The sequence below is a fragment of the Lolium perenne genome, chromosome 2 (genome assembly GCF_019359855.2).
Source record: "Lolium perenne isolate Kyuss_39 chromosome 2, Kyuss_2.0, whole genome shotgun sequence".
Lineage (NCBI taxonomy): Eukaryota > Viridiplantae > Streptophyta > Magnoliopsida > Poales > Poaceae > Lolium > Lolium perenne.
In genome coordinates, this window is record NC_067245.2 from 151,020,758 (window position 1) to 151,039,809 (window position 19,052).

Below are 19,052 nucleotides of genomic sequence, written 5' to 3' on the forward strand. Positions count from 1 at the left end.
ACTATTACAACTACTTTGAAATACTACTCAACATGAAATTTAAAGACAACCATAACGCTCCTGCCGGTTGCCACAATATAATAATGATCATCTCATACATATTCATCATCACATTATGGCCATATCACATCACCAAACCCTGCAAAAACAAGTTAGACGGTTCTAATTTGGTTTGCATATTTTACGTGGTTTAGGGTTTTCGCATAAGATCCAATCTACCTACGAACATGAACCACAACGGTGATACTAGTGTTGTCAATAGAAAGAGTAAGTTGGATCTTTACTATAGTAGGAGAGACAGACACCCGCAATGCCACTTATGCAATACAAGTTGCATGTCGAGCGTGGAGCAAATCTCATGAACGCGGTCATGTAAAGTTAGCCCGAGCCGCTTCATCCCACTATGCCACAAAGATGCAAAGTACTCGAACTAAAGACAACAAAGCATCAACGCCCACAAAACAATTGTGTTCTACTCGTGCAACCAATCTATGCATAGACACGGCTCTGATACCACTGATTCGATTCGTAGCATAGAAAACAAAAAAATTCCTACCGCAAGAACGAAACACAAGCCAAGATCTAATCTAGTAGACGGTAGCAACGAGGAGATGAAGAGACTAACCCTCGAAGATTCGCAAAGCTTAACGAGATTAGATCTCGGGGTGGATGTAGATGATCACTTGCCGCTTGCAAAAGCGCGTAGAAGATCTTGATCTCGACGGTGCCACAATCGGGCAGCACCTCCGTACTCGGTCACACGTTCGGTGTTGATGAAGATGACGTCCTTCTCCCCGTTCCAGCGGGCAGCGGAAGTAGTAGATCCTCCTCGGAATCCCGGCAGCACGACGGCGTGGTGGCGGTGGTGGTGGAGATCTCCGGCAGGGCTTCGCCTATGCGCTGCGGGAGATGTGGTGGAGGAGGAGGCGGCTAGGGTTTGGGGAGAGGCTAGGGTTTGGGGCGCCGGCCACTTGGGGGCTGCGGCCTTGGAGGCTTGGTGTGGCCGGCCCCCTCCCCTTGCTCCTCATTATATAGGTGGAAGCCCCAAGAGTTGTAGTCCAACTATTCGAATAAGACCCCAACACCAAAACCTACCATTGGTGGGAAACCTACTCAAGGAGGGAGTCCTACTCAAGGTGGGACTCCCACCTTTCCTTGGTGGGGGGGTGACCGGCCACCACAGGTGGAGTCCACCTGGGACTCCTCCCTCTAGGGTTTGGCTGGCCATGGTTGTGGAGTCCTTCCGGGACTCCACCTTCCATAGTGCGTTTCTTTCGGACTTTTCTAGAACCTTCTAGAACCTTCCATTAATGCACCGGATCATTTTCAAACTTAGAATATGACATCCTATATATGAATCTTATTCTCTGGACCATTCCGGAACTCCTCGTGATGTCCTGGATCCCATCCGAGACTCCGAACAAAACTTTGAACTCCATTCCATATTCCATATCTACTCAAACGACATCAAACCTTAAGTGTGTCACCCTACGGTTCGCGAACTATGCAGACATGGTTGAGACTTCTCTCCGACCAATAACCAATAGCGGGATCTGGAGATCCATAATGGCTCCCACATATTCAACGATGACTTAGTGATCGAATGAACCATTTACATACGATACCGATTCCCTTTGTCACGCGATATTTTACTTGTCCGAGGTTTGATCATCGGTATCTCTATACCTCGTTCAACCTCGTCTCATGACAAGTACTCTTTACTCGTACCGTGGTATGTAGTCTCTTATGAACCATTCATATGTTTGCAAACTAATTAGACGACATTCCACCGAGAGAGCCCAGAGTATATCTATCCGTCATCGGGATGGACAAATCCCACTGTTGATCCATATTCCTCAACTCATACTTTCCGGATACCTAATCCCACCTTTATAACCACCCATTTACGCAGTGGCGTTTGATGTAATCAAAGTACCATTCCGGCATAAGTGATTTACATGATCTCATGGTCGAAAGGACTAGGTAACTATGTATCGAAAGCTTATAGCAAATGAACTTAATGACGTGATCTTATGCTACGCTTAATTGGGTGTGTCCATTACATCATTCACATAATGACATAACATTGTTATTAATAACATCCAATGTTCATGATCATGAAACTATGATCATCTATTAATCAACAAGCTAGTTATACAAGAGGCTTACTAGAGACTCATTGTTGTTTACATAACACACATGTATCAATGTTTCGGTTAATACAATTATAGCATGGTATATAAACATTCATCATAAACACAAAGATATATAATAACCAATTTATTATTGCCTCTGGGCATATCTCCAACATCACCGCCGGCCTCAGCGAGGACCTCGGCAACGCCGCCTCCAACCTCACCCTCATGGCCAACCCCACCTTCGAGCGCGCCGTCGACTATCTCCGCCTTGAGGAACGGCGCCTCAAGGGTGTTCGCGCCCGCGCCGTCCACTCCGCCCTCGCCGTCGGGTTCAGCCACGGCACCCCGCAGCCACCTCGACCTCCTGTGCCCACCGCGCCTCAACAGCTACCGCAGCAAGGTGGTGGCGGTGGTGGTCGCAACCGCTGTCGCGACCGTGGTGGTCGCGGAGGTGGCCCTCGCCCCGGGTACCCGCAGGCACCGCCGTCGTGAAGTGGCGGCTACAACCCCTGGATCGGGGTCGTCCACGCCTACACCATGCCCGTGCCCCTCCCCCCGCATCATGGGTCCACGTCCGTCGATGCATCAGGCTCTCTTCGCCGCGCCGCAGCCGGCCCCTGGCGCCCTACCCTACGGCGACTTCGCGCCGTACGCTGCTCCACCACCGACCGCGCCGCCCCCCTAGGACCCTGCACTCTACACCGCCCTACAGTACGCGCCCTCTCCGGGCTCCTACACCGGCTGCAAATCACAATGCATTGATGTGAGACAAATACATGTACCTATATAGGTCACAACCTCAACTATACATGGAAGGAGGTGAGCCCGTCATAAATACAGCAGATATACGTAAAGATATACACATATCTCAACAATATATACCAATTACTAGGTGAGATGGAAGTAGGGAAAAAATAGACAGCGCGTACAAAATAGATCTGGCCGCTGGGTTTCTCTCGCCCCAAACTCTTAGCAATCCAAATAAACCAAAATGTGGTGTTTGAAATGGATCGGATGGTTAAAGATGGCCTAACGCCATGATCATGTTATAGTTAAGCCGGTGGTTCCCTGCCATTGCTGCTCTGTCTCTGGTGATGGTACTGCACAACATATGCGGCTGCCCCAGCTTCTTAGAGCATCTCTACCGGCGCCCCCAAATAGGCGCTGCCACCTCCGTTTGGGGGTGCCGGCACAACATCTTTCATTTGGGAGAGCTGCTTCCACACCGGTGCCCCCAAACAGGCGGCGCCGATAGATAATTTGAATTTAAAATCTCAAACATAAGCATAGAAATTTGAATAAGTCTACGAATAAGAAGTTTGGGCCAACACACGGCCACCAAATTCGAATAAGTCTACGAATAAGAAGTTCGGGCCAACACACGGCCATCAGATCGCCGTTTCCGGCGCAAAAAAAGGCTTTCCAAGCCAGATGATCACATGATCACACGAAGGAGGTCACGGGCAGCGCAACCTCGGCGGCTTGCTCATCGGCGGCCCGCGGCAGCTCCGTCGCTGCAACAGGATCCACGGTCGCCGGGGGGGGGGGGGGGGGATGAACGTCGAGGGTGCCGGGGCAGACATGAACGAGGATGGTGCCGGGGGAGACATGAATGGGGACAGTGCCGGGGTAGACATGAACGTGGACGGTGCCGGGGAAGACGCCGACGCACCTCGCGCCGCCATCACCTCTTGGCCGATGCACTCGCGGTACATCTCGTGCCACGCCCGCGCCAAGGGGTCCATCTTCTCCATGTCGGCCATCAAGATCTTCGATTCTTGAGACATTTTGGCCAACGAGAGCTGCGTCGCTTCGTTGGTGGCCTTCATGGCAGCGACGTGAGCTTCCATCTTCGCCGCCTCCACCCTCTCCCTCTCCAACTCGATCTTGGCGTCTTGCTTGTCGAGGATGACCTTCCACACGACGGCGGCTCTATCGGCAGCTTCCTTGTTCTCCACCGAGAAGGAGGTGATCATCTTCTCGATGGAGGCGTCCATGGCTGCCAAAACCGACGCTGCATTCTTGTCGGCCTTGGCCTTCTTGTTGCCAATGGGGCGCCCGGTGGAGGCGCCGACTGGATCGACCGGCCCATCTTCCCCGTCCTTCAAGAGAGTGGATAGGAGGTCGTCCCATTTCTTGCAACGTTGGAGCTTGTTGTAGCAATGCATAAACGGGAAATCCTTGTCGTCGTTCATGTGCTTGTACATGTCGAGGGCATCGCGCATCTAACAACATATGATGCAAAACAATGAAACAACATTGATCATCAATTCATATGCACCAACATTGATCATCAATTCATATACATCATCAATTCGTATGCGACAACATTGATCAACAATTCATATGCACCAACATACATCATCAATTCATATGCAACAAGATTGATCAACAATTCATATGCAAATAAGATAGAGATCATACCCAATCGACCATCGTCTTGCCGCTCTCCTTCCGGCCATGCCTTGATCTTCTCGTAAAATCCGTGGAACTTGCTACACGCCGCCTTGATCAAGTTCCAACGGTGAGAGAGGGCGCCCTCGTTCCGGTTCATCTCCATGGTGGCGTAATCACCATAGTTCTTCTTCTCGTTGAAACAATCGAGAATGCGCTGGTAGTACTTGCCCCCGGTTTGGTTTGCGCTGGTGATGGGGCAAAAACTCACTTGCTTCCACGCCTTGATGAGGCATTCATCCTCCAAGGACCTCCACCTGGGACCACGAGTGCCGGTGGACCGCCAGCGCGTCCTCCTCACGCTGGCGCCGGTCTCGGCGTCGATCAGCTCCTCCTGGACTTCCTTCTCACCTTCGTCCTCGTCGGCCTCTTCTTCGTAGTCGTAGACCGGGGGTTCGTAGGCATGGCCGCGTATGATGCCGTTCAGGATCTCCTCCTCGCCGGCAAAATACACATAAAGTTACAAACTTTCAGTCGCCGCCGGTGTCTACGATGCATACAACACATAAAAAGTAAGGAAACACACCTCGTCCTGGCTCATGGACATGCCGGACACGCTGCCGAACACCTGGTGGGTGTGCCTGTCGTCGTCGGGGAAGAGGTGGCGGGGAAGGCCGGTGCCGTCCGTCACGTGACCCTGGACCTCGGTGCGGCGCAGGTCAGGCGAATCATTCAGGTCGGGGAAGCTAAAGGCGCCGCTGCCCCGAGCCGTTGAATCCGGCGAGAACGGCGCGTTGTTGTCGACGGTCATGTCGCTGTCGCCGAACTCGGGGGAGTAGGCGGTGCGACCGTCCATCTGCGACAGCCGCATCTGCGAGATCGACGGCGCGTCCGAGGTGTACCCCGCGTAGCAACCCGGCGAACGACGGGGAGCTCGAGATGCTGTTCAGGCCGCCGCCCAAGCTCAGGCACGCTTCCGCAGAGGCCGCCGCTTTCTTTGCGTCGAGGGCGGCGATGCGGCACCTCCTGCGGTCGGCCGTGATGAAGGCGCGGAGGTCCATCTCCGTCTCCCACTCCTCCCGCGACATGGTCGACGGCTTCTCCTTCGGCGCTACGGTGCGCGTCTTCGGCGACGCCTTCGTCGGCGGCTTCACTGCCTTCACCGGAGGCTTTCTCTTCGGTGCCATGGCGCGGCGGCGAGGGTTTTTCGGGTTGGAGGCTGGATGGGAGATGGAGCGACTGGCGGGAGATATGAGCGGCGGAGGGAACGGGGTTTTCGGGGAGAAGATGTATATTTTGTTGTTGTGCGGCTGACAGACGGCTCCCACGCCCAAAATTTTCAGCCCCGCGAGCACCGGTGCGGCCAATTCGCGCCCTTGGCGAAGGGGCCGGTACGGGGTTACCGGCGCTTTTATTGGGCTCCAAAAATCACCAGCGCCATTTGGGTCGCGCCGAGCCCATTTTGACTCCCGGCCCCAGCCGGTGGAGATGCTATTAACGCCAGTACGTGTACCCCACGTCGTAATCAAGACCGTACAAGATCTACACATCGATGGAGGAGGATAAAAAACGCAGCAAGGAAGGATGAACTCACTTTATGTTGACGCGTTCGTTCCAGTCTCTGTGCAGTGCTACGCGACAAACATGGACCAGTGTCAGCGACTGGCTGGCATCCCAACCCCCCTACCCACCGCCGTGTTCCGGCGTCCTTCTCTACTCCTTTAATTAGCGCCACGTCAGCCGTCACGACTCACGTCGCCCTACAGTCGTCGCTCAAGACCAGAATTACATACACAAAACGCTAAAAATACGTATACAGCTTCCGCATCATCCGGAGCGGTGTGAACGCAAGCGTAGGGGTCATGCGCAGTCGTCATCTGATGTTAGGCCGGTGCCAGCGCAGGCGGTAGCGGAGGCGGTAGCGGCGGCGACGGGGCGGGAGAGGGGCGGGAGGCGGGCGGGACTGGAGCGGCGGGCGCTGGCTGGCTCGCCCGGCGGTAGCGCCCGCTACCGCCGCCGTCGCCCGCGTTGGCGGCGAGATGGAGGCGGGAGCGGGGCGGGAGGCGGGGCGGCGCGTTGGCGGGCCGGGGCGGGAGGTGGGCGGGCGAGAGGGCGGGCGGGAGTGGGCGGTAGGCGGGCGGGAGTGGGGCGGGAGCTGGGCGGTAGCGGGCGGGAGTGGGGCGGGAGAGGGGCGGGAGCGAGTAACGGCTAGCTGACGTGGCGCGACCTGATTGGTCCACGTCAGCTAGCCGTTGCTGGTTCAAAATTTCAGCTCCACCCCTATAAATACCCCCATTTGTTTCACTCACACTCCACACCCATCTCATCTCCATTCATCACCTTTCCTCTCTCAACTTCTCCACCATGTCCGGTTGGACTCCACCAGATTTCACCACGTTCACGGATCTGATGCAAGACGGGTCACCAATAGACCTCGAAGGTGTCTCTCCGACACATCGTCGCACCAATGTAGCTTCTTCGCCGATTCCCCGAGTTTTATGGTCCCCCGGCGCACCACCTCCGGGGCCATATGGCCCATACGCTCCACCTCCGGCGCCTCCGGGGCCATATGGTTCATTTCTTCCGCCTCCGTATCCATACCCCCAAGCACCTCAAAATGCTCCACCTGTAGGTAGCGGGAGTGGCACTGTACCCCCGTACCCACCACCTTCGTATGGGTCATACCCTCCACCTCCGTATCCATACGCGCCATATGGTCCGTACCCCCCACCACCTTCCGAAGCTCCAAGCTCCGAGTCCAATGCCGCGGAAACAATCGTACCACCGCGTGCAAAGAGGCTTGACTGGACTGTCCAGGAAGAGGAGAAACTGGTACTTTACAAACCCATCACATATTTATTGCATTATTGGTTCTTGCTACGATTTGTCACTAACAATATCTATTTCGGGGTAGGTTAATGCTTGGCTTTTTAACTCCAAGGACTCTGTTGCCGGTAATTGCAAGACCGGCACTAGTTTTTGGGGTGGGATAGCTGCAACCTTCAACGCTACCGCGGATCCTTCCCGTCATCGGACCTCGAAGCAGCTGAAGGATCATTGGAACGCCTACAACAAGGAGGTGTCCCTGTTCAATGCATACCACATCCAAGAAACAAATATGCGTCAGAGTGGAGCAGACGATGATATGGTCATGAAGGCGGCAATGGAGAGGTACGCCGCAGACAAAAGAGTGACGGGGCCGTTCAGAAAGCTCCACTGGTGGAATGCTGTAAAAAATGAAGCGAAGTGGAAAGGACAACATGGTCCTGGTAGTGGAACCGACTCCAGTTCCAAGAGAATCCGTCTAGGACCTTCTGGTGAGTTCAGCTCTAGCGACGCGACAGGCGACACGGAGGAAGAGCGTCCAATGGGCCGCGATAGGGCCAAGGCCGCGGTACGTAAGGGCAGGAGGAAGGGGAAGGAAACCTCATCAAGCAGTGAGGTAGGAAGTAAATCCTTCGCGATGAGTAACATGATGAAGAGTTTAGTGAAGGCTAAGCTATTCAAGCAATGGAACAAAATGAAAGACCGATCAACCGTCGACATGAACGAAGCAGAAAAGCGCAAACATGCGAAGGCCATGAAGATGGTGGAAAAAGAGCTTGGTCTGGAAGATGATGACGACGAGGAGGAGGAGCAGGAACAAGAGGAAGAAGAGTAGAATTTTTATTTATTATGTAATTTTTAATATTTATTATGCAATTTATTAACTATTATGTAATCGGAAATATTTTAAGTTGAATAAAATATTTTCTTGCATTATTTTGAATGTCTAAACAAAATCGAGTGAAATAACTTAATGTGAAAAAGAAATGGTGATGTGGAGGAGAGAGAAGTGAGAGTGGGGACTATAGCCCATGCATTGGCACCGTGTGGTGAGAGTGGGGTGAGAGTGGGGTGAGAGTGGGCCAAAAGCTGACGTGGCGGGGCGGGAGCGGGGCGCTGGGTTGGCACCAGCCTTAGGTGGCTGCTTCAGAGTTGACCAGGTCAAGCCTCCAAAGTTTCTCACCTCGCCTCGCTTCCCTTTGCGTTCGTGCCATCGGCCGGCGCTGAGTCCTCCTTCTCCGGCGTCCGCCGCTGGTCGACTGGCAGGCGTCCGTCGCCGGCGCCGTCGCGGAACCTGGCGTAGATGTCGCCCTTGTAGAAGCTCCACGTCCTCCACACCAGCACCAGCGACACCACGGCGCCGAACGCCGTGGCCGCCGTGATGATGAGGAACGAGCGCTTGAAGCACTCCACCCCGAGGCACACCTTGTCGCGTCCGCTCCCCGCCGCGAACCCGCCGCCCGGCTGCTTGTCCGCCTCAGCGTCGTAGAGCCTCCCGGCCACCAGCACGTTGAGGATGTAGGCGCCCACGGGGCTGGCCATGCCGCCGAAGTTGTAGAGCGTGGAGTAGTACTTGAGCCCGAACACCTCCGAGATGATGGCGAACACCAGCGGCCACTGCGCGCCGAAGCAGAACCCGATGATCACCGACGCCGCGTACAGCGACTGCGGGACGCCAAGCGCGATCAGCACGTGCCCCGCGCACGCCAGCAGGAGCACCACCGTCAGCATCAGCGTGCGCGGGAACCGGTACCGCTCCAGCAGGGCCTCCGAGGCGAAGCCCGAGGTGACGCGGCCGGCGTAGTTCCAGATGCTGATGAGGGACACGAAGGTGTTGATGCTCTTGGCAGGGTAACCCAGGGACTGCCCGATCTGCCCCATGTTGTCGATCGCAGTCAGCGTGCCGCCCACGCCGCAGATGGTCGCCACGAACAGCACCAGCATGTCCACGCTCACCAGCGCCTGCAGGATCGTGTAGTCCTCACCTCGAGCCGGCGGACGGAACATGGTCTTCACGCACCCGCCGAACGAACCCATACACGAGGAAGAAGACGACGGCGGCGGCGCCTGCTCCTGCTGCTCATCTGCTTTGCTGTTGGTGGACATTTGGAGGCCGTGTGCATCGGCCACCGTGATGGTTGGCGGCGGCTCGTTGGCGGCGTCGATCTCGCGCTCGCGGTGGATCTTGTACTCCTGCTTGATGACGACGCAGAGCGGGAGGAAGAGCACGATGAGCAGCGCCGTGGCCGCGATGGCGTACGCGGCGTGCGAGAAGGCGAACTGCTTCTGCACGACGATCATGACGAGCAGGTAGCAGGCGAGGCCGATGGAGATGTAGAGGAAGCAGAAGAAGGGGTCCACGCTGGTCTCCTGCCCGCCGCGTCGGCGCGGGTACGGCATGATCCGGATGGTGTGCACGAACACCACGGAGATCGCCGCCGGCAGCCACGCGATGAGGAGGATCAGCGACTTGGCGTCGTCGCCGTAGAAGGCCAGGTACAGCTGCGTGTACACGGCGCCGCTGAGCCCCACGAAGCCCTTGAGGATCCCGAGCACCACCCCGCGGCTCTCCGGGAAGTTCTTGACGCAGGTGACGAGCGCGCCGGTGTTGGCGAAGGACTGCGAGTTGGCGCCGACGAAGATGTAGAGGCAGACGAGCCACACCGGCGGCCGGGCCGTGCGTCCGTCGACGGCGAGGTAGACCATGAGGTAGCCGACGAGGTTCATGGCGGCGCCGATGGCGAGCACGACCCAGGGCGGCGTGACCTCGTTGATGAGGCCCGAGAAGACGCCGAGGTTGGCGCCCAGGTCCTTGAAGAAGGAGATGGTGTTCAGCGTCTGCTGGTCGTACCCCAGCGCCGACTTGAGCGTCTTGGAGTAGATGCTGAAGATGTAGGTCGCCCCCGACGCCGTCAGAATGGCGAAGCTGGCGAACACCGTGAACCACCGCCCCACCGCCACCTGCCGGGCGAACGGCGCCGTGAAGACAACGCTCAGCCGGCCCTTCGGCGCCGCCGCCGGCGACGTGCCGGCGCCCGTGTCGAACACCATGTCCGGCGCGCTTCTGCTGCCGGTGGTGGTGGTGGTGTTTCTCTGTCCTTTATCCAATGGTTTCGTGGTTGGTTTGTGGTTGGTGCGTGTCTCTACTACTACACCTAATAATAATGTACTCACTACAGATCTTCTTAACGATGTAGCAGTATGTTGGTTTGTGTGGTCGTTGGGGTTAATAGTATGTTTATTACGTTTATATAGGGCGAGTTGGGAGGGGGCAAAAGTGTGGGGGAGAGATATTTCAGTCAATCAGGCGCACACTCTTTCACATAGCTTTCGCTTCATGGCCTAAACGAGTAATTGGATTTCACACATCTACAAACACTACAAGAGAAAGTAGCTTTGAGAAATGTCTGCTCGTGACAGATACGTGCCAAGAAATATATACCTTTAAAGATTCGCCAGTGCTTCCTCAAAAAACAAAAGATTAGCCAAAACGAAAATAACTCCACTCGCAATTAGTCTGACCCCAATTGACCCCAATTGCATTACACCACTTGTATAGAATATTTTTAGAAATTTGATTACATTTTCTTATCTTATGCAAAGTTTTTCTATTAGCTCATGTTAATTGCCTAGGGTTAATCCCGCTCAAACATGGTGTATTTTTCAAAAATTTGCATTCTCTAATTTTCGTGTCAGAAACTATATGGCTTATATTTAAAAACGGAGGGAGTATGATATAGTGCATCGTTCACAGGTATAAAATCAGCACAAGTCACAACTTCTTTGTTAAGTTTTTACATCCTCCCCTCATATCTTTGTTAAGTTGGTCAAAACTTCTTTGTCGCCTCCCCTCTCATGTCTCATCTCCACTGTCTCTTCCCTTTCCGAGAGTCAACCAAAATTTCTCGGCTTGCTACTCTCTCATTTTTTTTAGAGAAAAAGGGCCTCGCCCCGGTTCCAAATATATTGAAACCAACATCACCAACAGTATCACCAAACGATCACACAACTCCACACACCCCTACCACGCTTATCTTACAACACATCCAACCAAAACATAACAGTTTTAACCCCAACAACAGGGGGGAAACACAGCCAGCAGTTTTTGAGGCAAACACAGACTTGCACAGAAAACACACCAAACCACCAAGATAGACCTCATCATCCAAGCTCAGGGACGGTTTAGGACCTGGAAGCCAGCGCCATCACCCACTAGGACTAAATCGTTCGCCTCCATCGTCCTCCTACGATCCTCGGCAGTGATCAGCATCGGCCCAAAACCCCTTGTGTTTTTCATAGCACAGACCTCCAAAGCTGACCTGGCCCTCTTCTGAGGAGTCAACCAGGCTCCGGCCACAACAGCAGCGGTGGCCGCCGAGCTGAAGCCTCCAACTTGTTCAGCAGCGTCATCAGTTCTCCTCTTCCTTCCTCCTTCAGGAGGATTTTCCATTGCACACAACTGCAGACCAAGTGTTTCCACAGACCCTGCATGCCAAGCCATTGAGAACGATTGAAGACAAAGTCATTTCTGGTAATCCAGATAGCTCTCAACACATCAGCAAAGATCATATTAATGTTACAATTCTTCTTTTTGTTAACCCAGAGAGCAGAAATGTCATGCATACTTGAAACTTTAACATTAATATCCAAGGCAATACCAATCTCTCTCCAGAGTTTTGCTGCTACCACACAGTCAAAAAAGAGATGTTGACAAGACTCCACTTCATTGCAAAACACACAAGTCAAGTCATCAACATTCTGTCTTTTGACCAAGTTATCTCTAGTGAGTAACTTGTTATGGAAAAGTAACCAGAGAAAGAAATGAATTTTTGGGGGAACTTTAAGTTTCTGACACAGTGAATATTAACAAGGGTAATTCCAGCAAAGTTAATCACATCATACATAGATTTCACACTATATGAACCACTAGCCTCCCACATCCAAATCGGACTATCTTTTGTACCATCGAAAGAGATAGATTGGGCAATTTGTTGGATTTCAAACCATTGCAGCATTAATCTATGATCAAAACATCTCCTAAAAGTCACTTTCAAATTAGATCCATCCCAAAGATCAGCAATAGATTTATTTTGCTCATTCACTAGGAAATAAATTTCCCAGTATTGAATGGCCTGAGAGCAAGAACCAAACCAGTGATCCTCCCAGAACTTAATGTTCTTGCCATCACCAATTTTCCATTGATAACCCATTTTGGCAGCCTTGGCAGCCCACATAACTCCTTTCCAAAAGGGAGACACACCATTTAAAGAACAAGCAAAAATATTTGGGTTATCCAAAGTATACTTAGTATCCACAATTTTCATCCATATTTTATTATCACTTAAATGATATCTCTTAATCCAAGAGGCTAGTAGGCACATGTTCATCTCTGCTAAATCAGGGATGCCCAAGCCTCCATACTTATTCTTCCTAGTAACCAAACCCCAGTTGGCTAAATGATACTTATGGTGCCCCTCATAATTGTCCCATAAGCAGTGATCCATTTGGGAATTAATAAGGGCAATGGCCCATTTAGGGAATTTAATCACACTAAGGAGATAGAGAGGGATACTAGCCAAAACACTTCTCACCAGCTCTAATTTAGCAGCATGATTAAGAAGTTTCCCTCTCCAACCACCAGCTCTGTTAAGAATTTTATCCACAACAGGTTGAATATCCTCTTTCCTAAGTTTACTGTGATGAAGAGGGACCCCTAAATAATTCATAGGGAATGCTCCCAGCTTACAACTCAGAGATTGTGCAATAAGCTGAGCATCCTCTTCATCAACATTAATAGGAACAAGGTCACACTTATGGAATTTATTCTCATCCCAGACATGTGTTCAAAACAGGCTAGAATCCATTTCAAATTTATAGCAGTTTGTAAATTGTTTTCTAAAAAGAGGAGGGTATCATCAGCATATTGCATACTAATAACCCACCCCCTCCTAGATTCTGCATAAGCCCAGCAATCTGTTTATCCACAGCTGCTTTGCAAAGCACCTTGGTGAAGACATCAGCCAAAAAAATTAAAGAGGATTGGTGAGATAGGATCCCCCTGTCTCACCCCTCTGCTGGTGAGGAAAACTGACTATTACAGTCATTAATTCGAACACCAACAGAACCCTTATGTAAGAGACCCTCAATGATAGACATCCACCTTGGGCTAAAGCCCCTCATCCTCATAACTCTCAACAGAAAATCTCTATCAAACCTATCATAAGCCTTTTCATAGTCAAGTTTGAAAATAAAACCAGATTGACTTTTATGCACATGCATCATGAATGACTTCATGAGCAGATACTACACTCTCAAGAATATACCTGCCTTTAATAAAGGCAGTTTGGTTAGGGGAAATAAGTTCCTCACTAACAACACCTAACCTGTTAGTAGCACACTTAGAGAAAATCTTAAACTGCAATTGGTCAAAGCTATAGGTCTGAACTTCTGTATAGTTACAACATCAGGTTCCTTTGGAATAAGAGTCAGGAGATAAAAATTCAATCTATAAAGATCAAGTTTCCCTTCATTCCAATCTTTTACCATAGCCATGAAATCAGCTCTAATGAGCTCCCAAAAATGTTGATAAAACAGAAAAGAAAATCCATCAGGACCAGGAGCACCTTCAACATAAGAGCCAAAGATGGCATCCTTAACCTCTTTCTCAGAAAAATCAGCATTAAGCATATTATTATGATCTTGAGACACCAAATCCTCAGGGTCCCAAAAATCATCCAACAAGTCAATGTCAAGGCAAGGTTCTTTGCAAAACAGATTCTTATAGTAACAGCAATATCCAACATACCTTTATTGTCCTCAACCATACCAGCCTCCCCTTTCAATCGAAAAATTTGTTTCTTCCTTCTCCTCTGGTTAGCTACAGCATGAAAATAAGCAGTATTACGATATCCTTCTAAGATATATCTATCTCTAGCTCTTTGCCTAGCCTTAATCTCCTAAATACCCCAAATTTTAGTTAAATCATCAGAAATCTTTTTCATCCTTTTTTGGAATTTGGAGATAAACTTTGAGTTTCAGAAAGAATGCCAAGAAGATCATACTCAGCCACCAAACCTTGCTTAAGTTTCCTTTGAGCAGATTCAATGTTAGCAGACCAACCTTTTAGACCTTTCCTAGTATTCCTCAACTTAAACTGCCATCTATCAAGAGAATTCTTGTGGTGGCAAGGAATTTGCCAGAATTTAGCAACCACTTGATCAAAATCCTCAACCTTAAGCCACCATTTCTCAAATCTAAACTGTTTAGTGTGATGAATTTTCTGAGCACCAGTGTCCACAATCAGAGGAGTATGGTCACTGCCTACTCTAGGCTTAGAAGAAAGGCTACTAGCAGGGAATAAAGCATTCCAACACGTATACACAAAAACTCTATCTAATAAGGCCATGACCAAATTATCTTGGTTATTGGCCCAAGAGAATTGTCTACTAGGTTTTTTTAATTCCAACGGATTGAATTTATTAATCCAATCATTAAACAGGTTGGTCCAATGCTGGTTTATGTTGCCAGTGTTTTTCTCACATTTTTCTCTAATGAAATTAAAGTCACCACCCACTAAAGTGGGACCATTCCAACAAGCCATGACATTATGCAGTTCATTAATAAAATCTAATTTATGCTCTTTATAAGAAGAACCATAAACAACAATGACTCTCCACACAGTGTTGTCTTTCTTGGCTTTAATATGCACAGATACACAGTAAGACAAAATGTCCCACTTAACTATGTCAAAAACCTCACTACTAATCCCAACAAGAATCCCACCAGCATATAGGGATTCGTAGCATAGAAAACAAAAAATTTCCTACCGCGAGAACGCAATCAAAGCCAAGATGCAATCTAGAAGACGGTAGCAACGAGGGGATGAACGAGACTAACCCTTGAAGATTTCCAAAGCCTACAAGAGGAGGCTCTTGTTGCTGCGGTAGACGATCACTTGCCGCTTTCAAAACCGCGTAGAAGATCTTGACGGTACCACAATCGGGCAGCACCTCCGTACTCGGTCACACGTTCGGTGTTGATGAAGACGACGTCCTTCTCCCCGTTCCAGCGGGCAGCGGAAGTAGTAGCCCCTCCTTGAATCCCGGCAGCACGACGGCATGGTGGCGGTGTCGATGGAGATCTCCGGCGGAGCTTCACTAAGCGATTGCGGGAGAGGTGGAGGAGAGGAGGCGGCTAGGGTTTGGGAGAGGGGTGGCCGGCCACTTAGGGGGTGCGGCCAAGCTATGGCTTGTGGTGGCCGGCCCCCTCCCCTTGCCCCTCATTATATAGGTGGAACCCCCAAGTGTTGGATGATACGCGTACAACACGCGTCCGTTGGGAACCCCAAGAGGAAGGTGTGATTGATACGTCCCCGACGTATCCATAATTTCTGTCGTTCCATGCTTGTTTTATGACAATACTTACATGTTTTGCTTGCACTTTATGATGATTTCATGCATTTTCCGGAACTAACCTATTAACAAGATGCCACAGTGCCAGTTCCTGTTTTCTGCTGTTTTTGGTTCCAGAAAGGCTGTTCGGGCAATATTCTCGGAATTGGACGAAATAAACGCCAAACCTCCTATTTTTCCCGGAAGGCTCCAGAACACCGAAGAAGAGTCGGAGAGGGGCCAGGGGGCCACCACACCACATGGCGGCGCGGGCCAGACCCTGGCCGCGCCGGCCTAGGGTGTGGCGCCCCCAGGTGCCCCCCTGCGCCGCCTCTTAGCCTATAAAAGCCCTTTCGACCTAAAAACACCGTACCAATTGACGAAACTCCAGAAAGACTCCAGGGGCGCCGCCACCGTCGCGAAACTCCAATTCGGGGGACAGAACTCTGTCCCGGCACCCTGCCGGGACGGGGAAGTGCCCCCGGAAGCCATCTCCATCAACGCCACCGCCTCCGCCATGCTCCGTGAGTAGTTCCCCCATGGACTACGGGTTCTAGCAGTAGCTATGTCGGTATTCTCTCCCCCATGTACTTCAATACAATGGTCTCATGAGCTGCCTTACATGATTGAGATTCATCTGATGTAATCGGTGTTGTGTTTGTTGGGATCCGATGGATGATACATTATGATTAGTCTATCTATAAAGTTTGTGAAGTTATTGTTGCTGCAATCTTGTTATGCTTAATGCTTGTCACTAGGGCCTGAGTGGCATGATCTTAGATTTGAGCTCTATACTTATTGCTTAGATTGTATCTACAAGTTGTATACACATGTCACTGTCCGGAACCAATGGCCCCGAAGTGACAAGAATCGGGACAACCGGAGGGGATGGTAGTGATGTGAGGATCACATGTTTTCACGGAGTGTTAATGCTTTGCTCCGGTACTCTATTAAAAGGAGTACCTTAATATCCAGTAGTTTCCCTTGAGGCCCGGCTGCCACCGGCTGGTAGGACAAAAGATGTTGTGCAAGTTTCTCATTGCGAGCACGTACGACTATATACGGAAAACATGCCTACATAATTAATAAGCCTGATGTTCTTTCTTAATGCTTTGATTCCTGTCAATTGCCCAACTGTAATTCGTTCACCCAACACTTGTCACTTATTGGAGAGTTACCACTAGTGTAGATCGCTGGGAACCCCGGTCCATCTCTCATCATAATATACTTGTTCTACATGTCATTGGAAGTAGTATCAACTATTCTCTGGTGCCATTGCTCCCATATTGCTATTACTGCTGCTGTGTTACTGTTACTATTGCTCTCATATTACTGCTACTTTCACATCACCCCTGTTACTAGTGCTTTTCCAGGTGCAGCTGAATTGACAACTCAGTTGTTAAGGCTTATAAGTATTCTTTACCTCCCCTTGTGTCGAATCAATAAATTTGGGTTATACTACCCTCGAAGACTATCGCGATCCCCTATACTTGTGGGTCATCAAGACTGTTTTCTGGCGCCGTTGCCGGGGAGGCATAGCTCTACTCATAAGTTCACCTGGGGAGTACACTCTACCTCTCTCTCTATTTTATTTTATTTTGTTTTGCTTAGTTTACTTTTGTCTAGTTTATTTGTGCTTAGTTTATTTCTGTCTAGTATTAGTTTGCGTAGTTTACTTTTGCTTAGTTTATTTTTGTCTTGTTTTACTTTTCCTATATACCCAAAAATCCATAAAAATTTGAAAAACCGAAAAATTAAAAACTGCTATTATGGGAGAACCTACAACCTACTTGGAGCTTATGGAATGTTATAATTGTTATAGAGAATCAAGAACTGGGAAAATAATGAGTGCTATGATAGAAAAATTAAATACAATTGCTAGAATCTTGCTTAGACGCCATGATATAAACTGTTGCTCTCAACAGGATACTAAACATCTTAAATTTCAATGTGGCTTTAGTGAGGAATATTTTATTAAGAGCTATAATCGGAATTGCTATATTCATTATGGGTTCGAAGAGGTAGAGCAATTTGTCTTATTTATGGGAGCCTCTGAGATAGAATCCTTCATGGTTGAGAATTATGAAACTTGTGCTATTTGTAAGGACCTTAAAGATTATGTCTCTACTATCCTTAATTCTTGCATAGAATGCTACAGTAGGAATCCTTATATCCTTGATTATAAAGAGAGACACATTAATGCACAAGAATGCACTCACAAATTGCAGGAACCGGTGGAAGAAGAAACTGATGAACCTGAAAGCTCATTGGATGAAAAAGAGGAGGAAATTAATGAACCTGAAAGCTCGTTAGATGAAAAAGAAGAGGAGAGCGACGAACAAAAGGGGGAAGAATGGATTAGCTACCCATGCCAACCTTCTAATGAGAGTAACTCTTTATCTCTTACACTATTTGATTGTCCTCCATGCTTACCGAAAGAGGTTGAATGTTATGTTCCTGTGGATTCTCTTGAAATATTCCCTATGAGTAAAACTTGTGAGAATAATTATGCTACTGTTATTTATGATAATCCATGCTACTTTGATAAATCTGATGATAATGCTTTGTTTGTGCCTGATGTCGAAATGCATGGTACTAAAGAATTTTGCTTAGCAAATGTTTATGATAAAGCTCTAGATGATGGTCCTATGTTACTTGATACTATTAATTGTACTACTAATGAAAATGGGATTGGAGAATTCTTGACTTTATCTATGAGTCCCATATCTCTTGAGATTGATCAATCATCTTGTTATATTATTGATAAAAGTGTGTTTGAAAGTTTTAATCCCACTATTCTTGAACTTGATAAAAATTATATGTTTGTGGATCATGAAAAGTATGCTGCATGTGATAGTTATATTGTTGAGTTTATTCATGAAGCTACTGAAAATTATTATGAGAGAGGAAAATATGGTTGTAGAAATTTTCATGGTACTAAAACACCTCTCTATATGCTTAAAATTTTGAGGTTACTCTTGTTTTATCTTCTTATGTTTGTCACTTTGTTCTTCATGAATTTATTTGTGTACAAGATTCCTTTCCATAGGAAGCATGTGAGACTTAAATGTGTTTTGGATTTGCCTTTTGATGCTCTCTTTTACTTCAAATATTATTTCTTGCGAGTGCATCATTAAAACTGCTGAGCCCATCTTAATGGCTATAAAGAAAGCAACTTCTTGGGAGATAACCCATGTGTTATTTTGCTACAGTACTTTATTTTATATTTGTGTCTTGGAAGTTGTTTACTACTGTAGCAACCTCTCCTTATCTTAGTTTTGTGTTTTGTTGTGCCCAGTGAAGC

At 49.1% G+C, this 19,052-nt stretch overlaps 2 protein-coding genes across 2 annotated transcripts; one reads left to right on the forward strand and one right to left on the reverse strand.

Moving 5' to 3' along the window:
- Positions 1-6,111: 6,111 nt before the first annotated feature.
- Positions 6,112-10,573, reverse strand: LOC127321967 (protein NUCLEAR FUSION DEFECTIVE 4). The gene is made up of 2 exons (XM_051350917.2): positions 8,496-10,573; positions 6,112-6,419 (listed from the first exon to the last, which is right to left on the reverse strand). The coding sequence occupies exon 1, from the start codon at positions 10,407-10,409 to the stop codon at positions 8,538-8,540; it is 1,872 nt and encodes a 623-aa protein (XP_051206877.1). The 5' UTR covers positions 10,410-10,573; the 3' UTR covers positions 6,112-6,419; positions 8,496-8,537.
- LOC127322101 (uncharacterized) lies at positions 6,705-8,294 on the forward strand. Its single transcript, XM_071826300.1, has 2 exons — positions 6,705-7,364; positions 7,447-8,294. The coding sequence occupies exons 1-2, from the start codon at positions 6,897-6,899 to the stop codon at positions 8,191-8,193; spliced, it is 1,215 nt and encodes a 404-aa protein (XP_071682401.1). The 5' UTR covers positions 6,705-6,896; the 3' UTR covers positions 8,194-8,294.
- Positions 10,574-19,052: the final 8,479 nt, after the last annotated feature.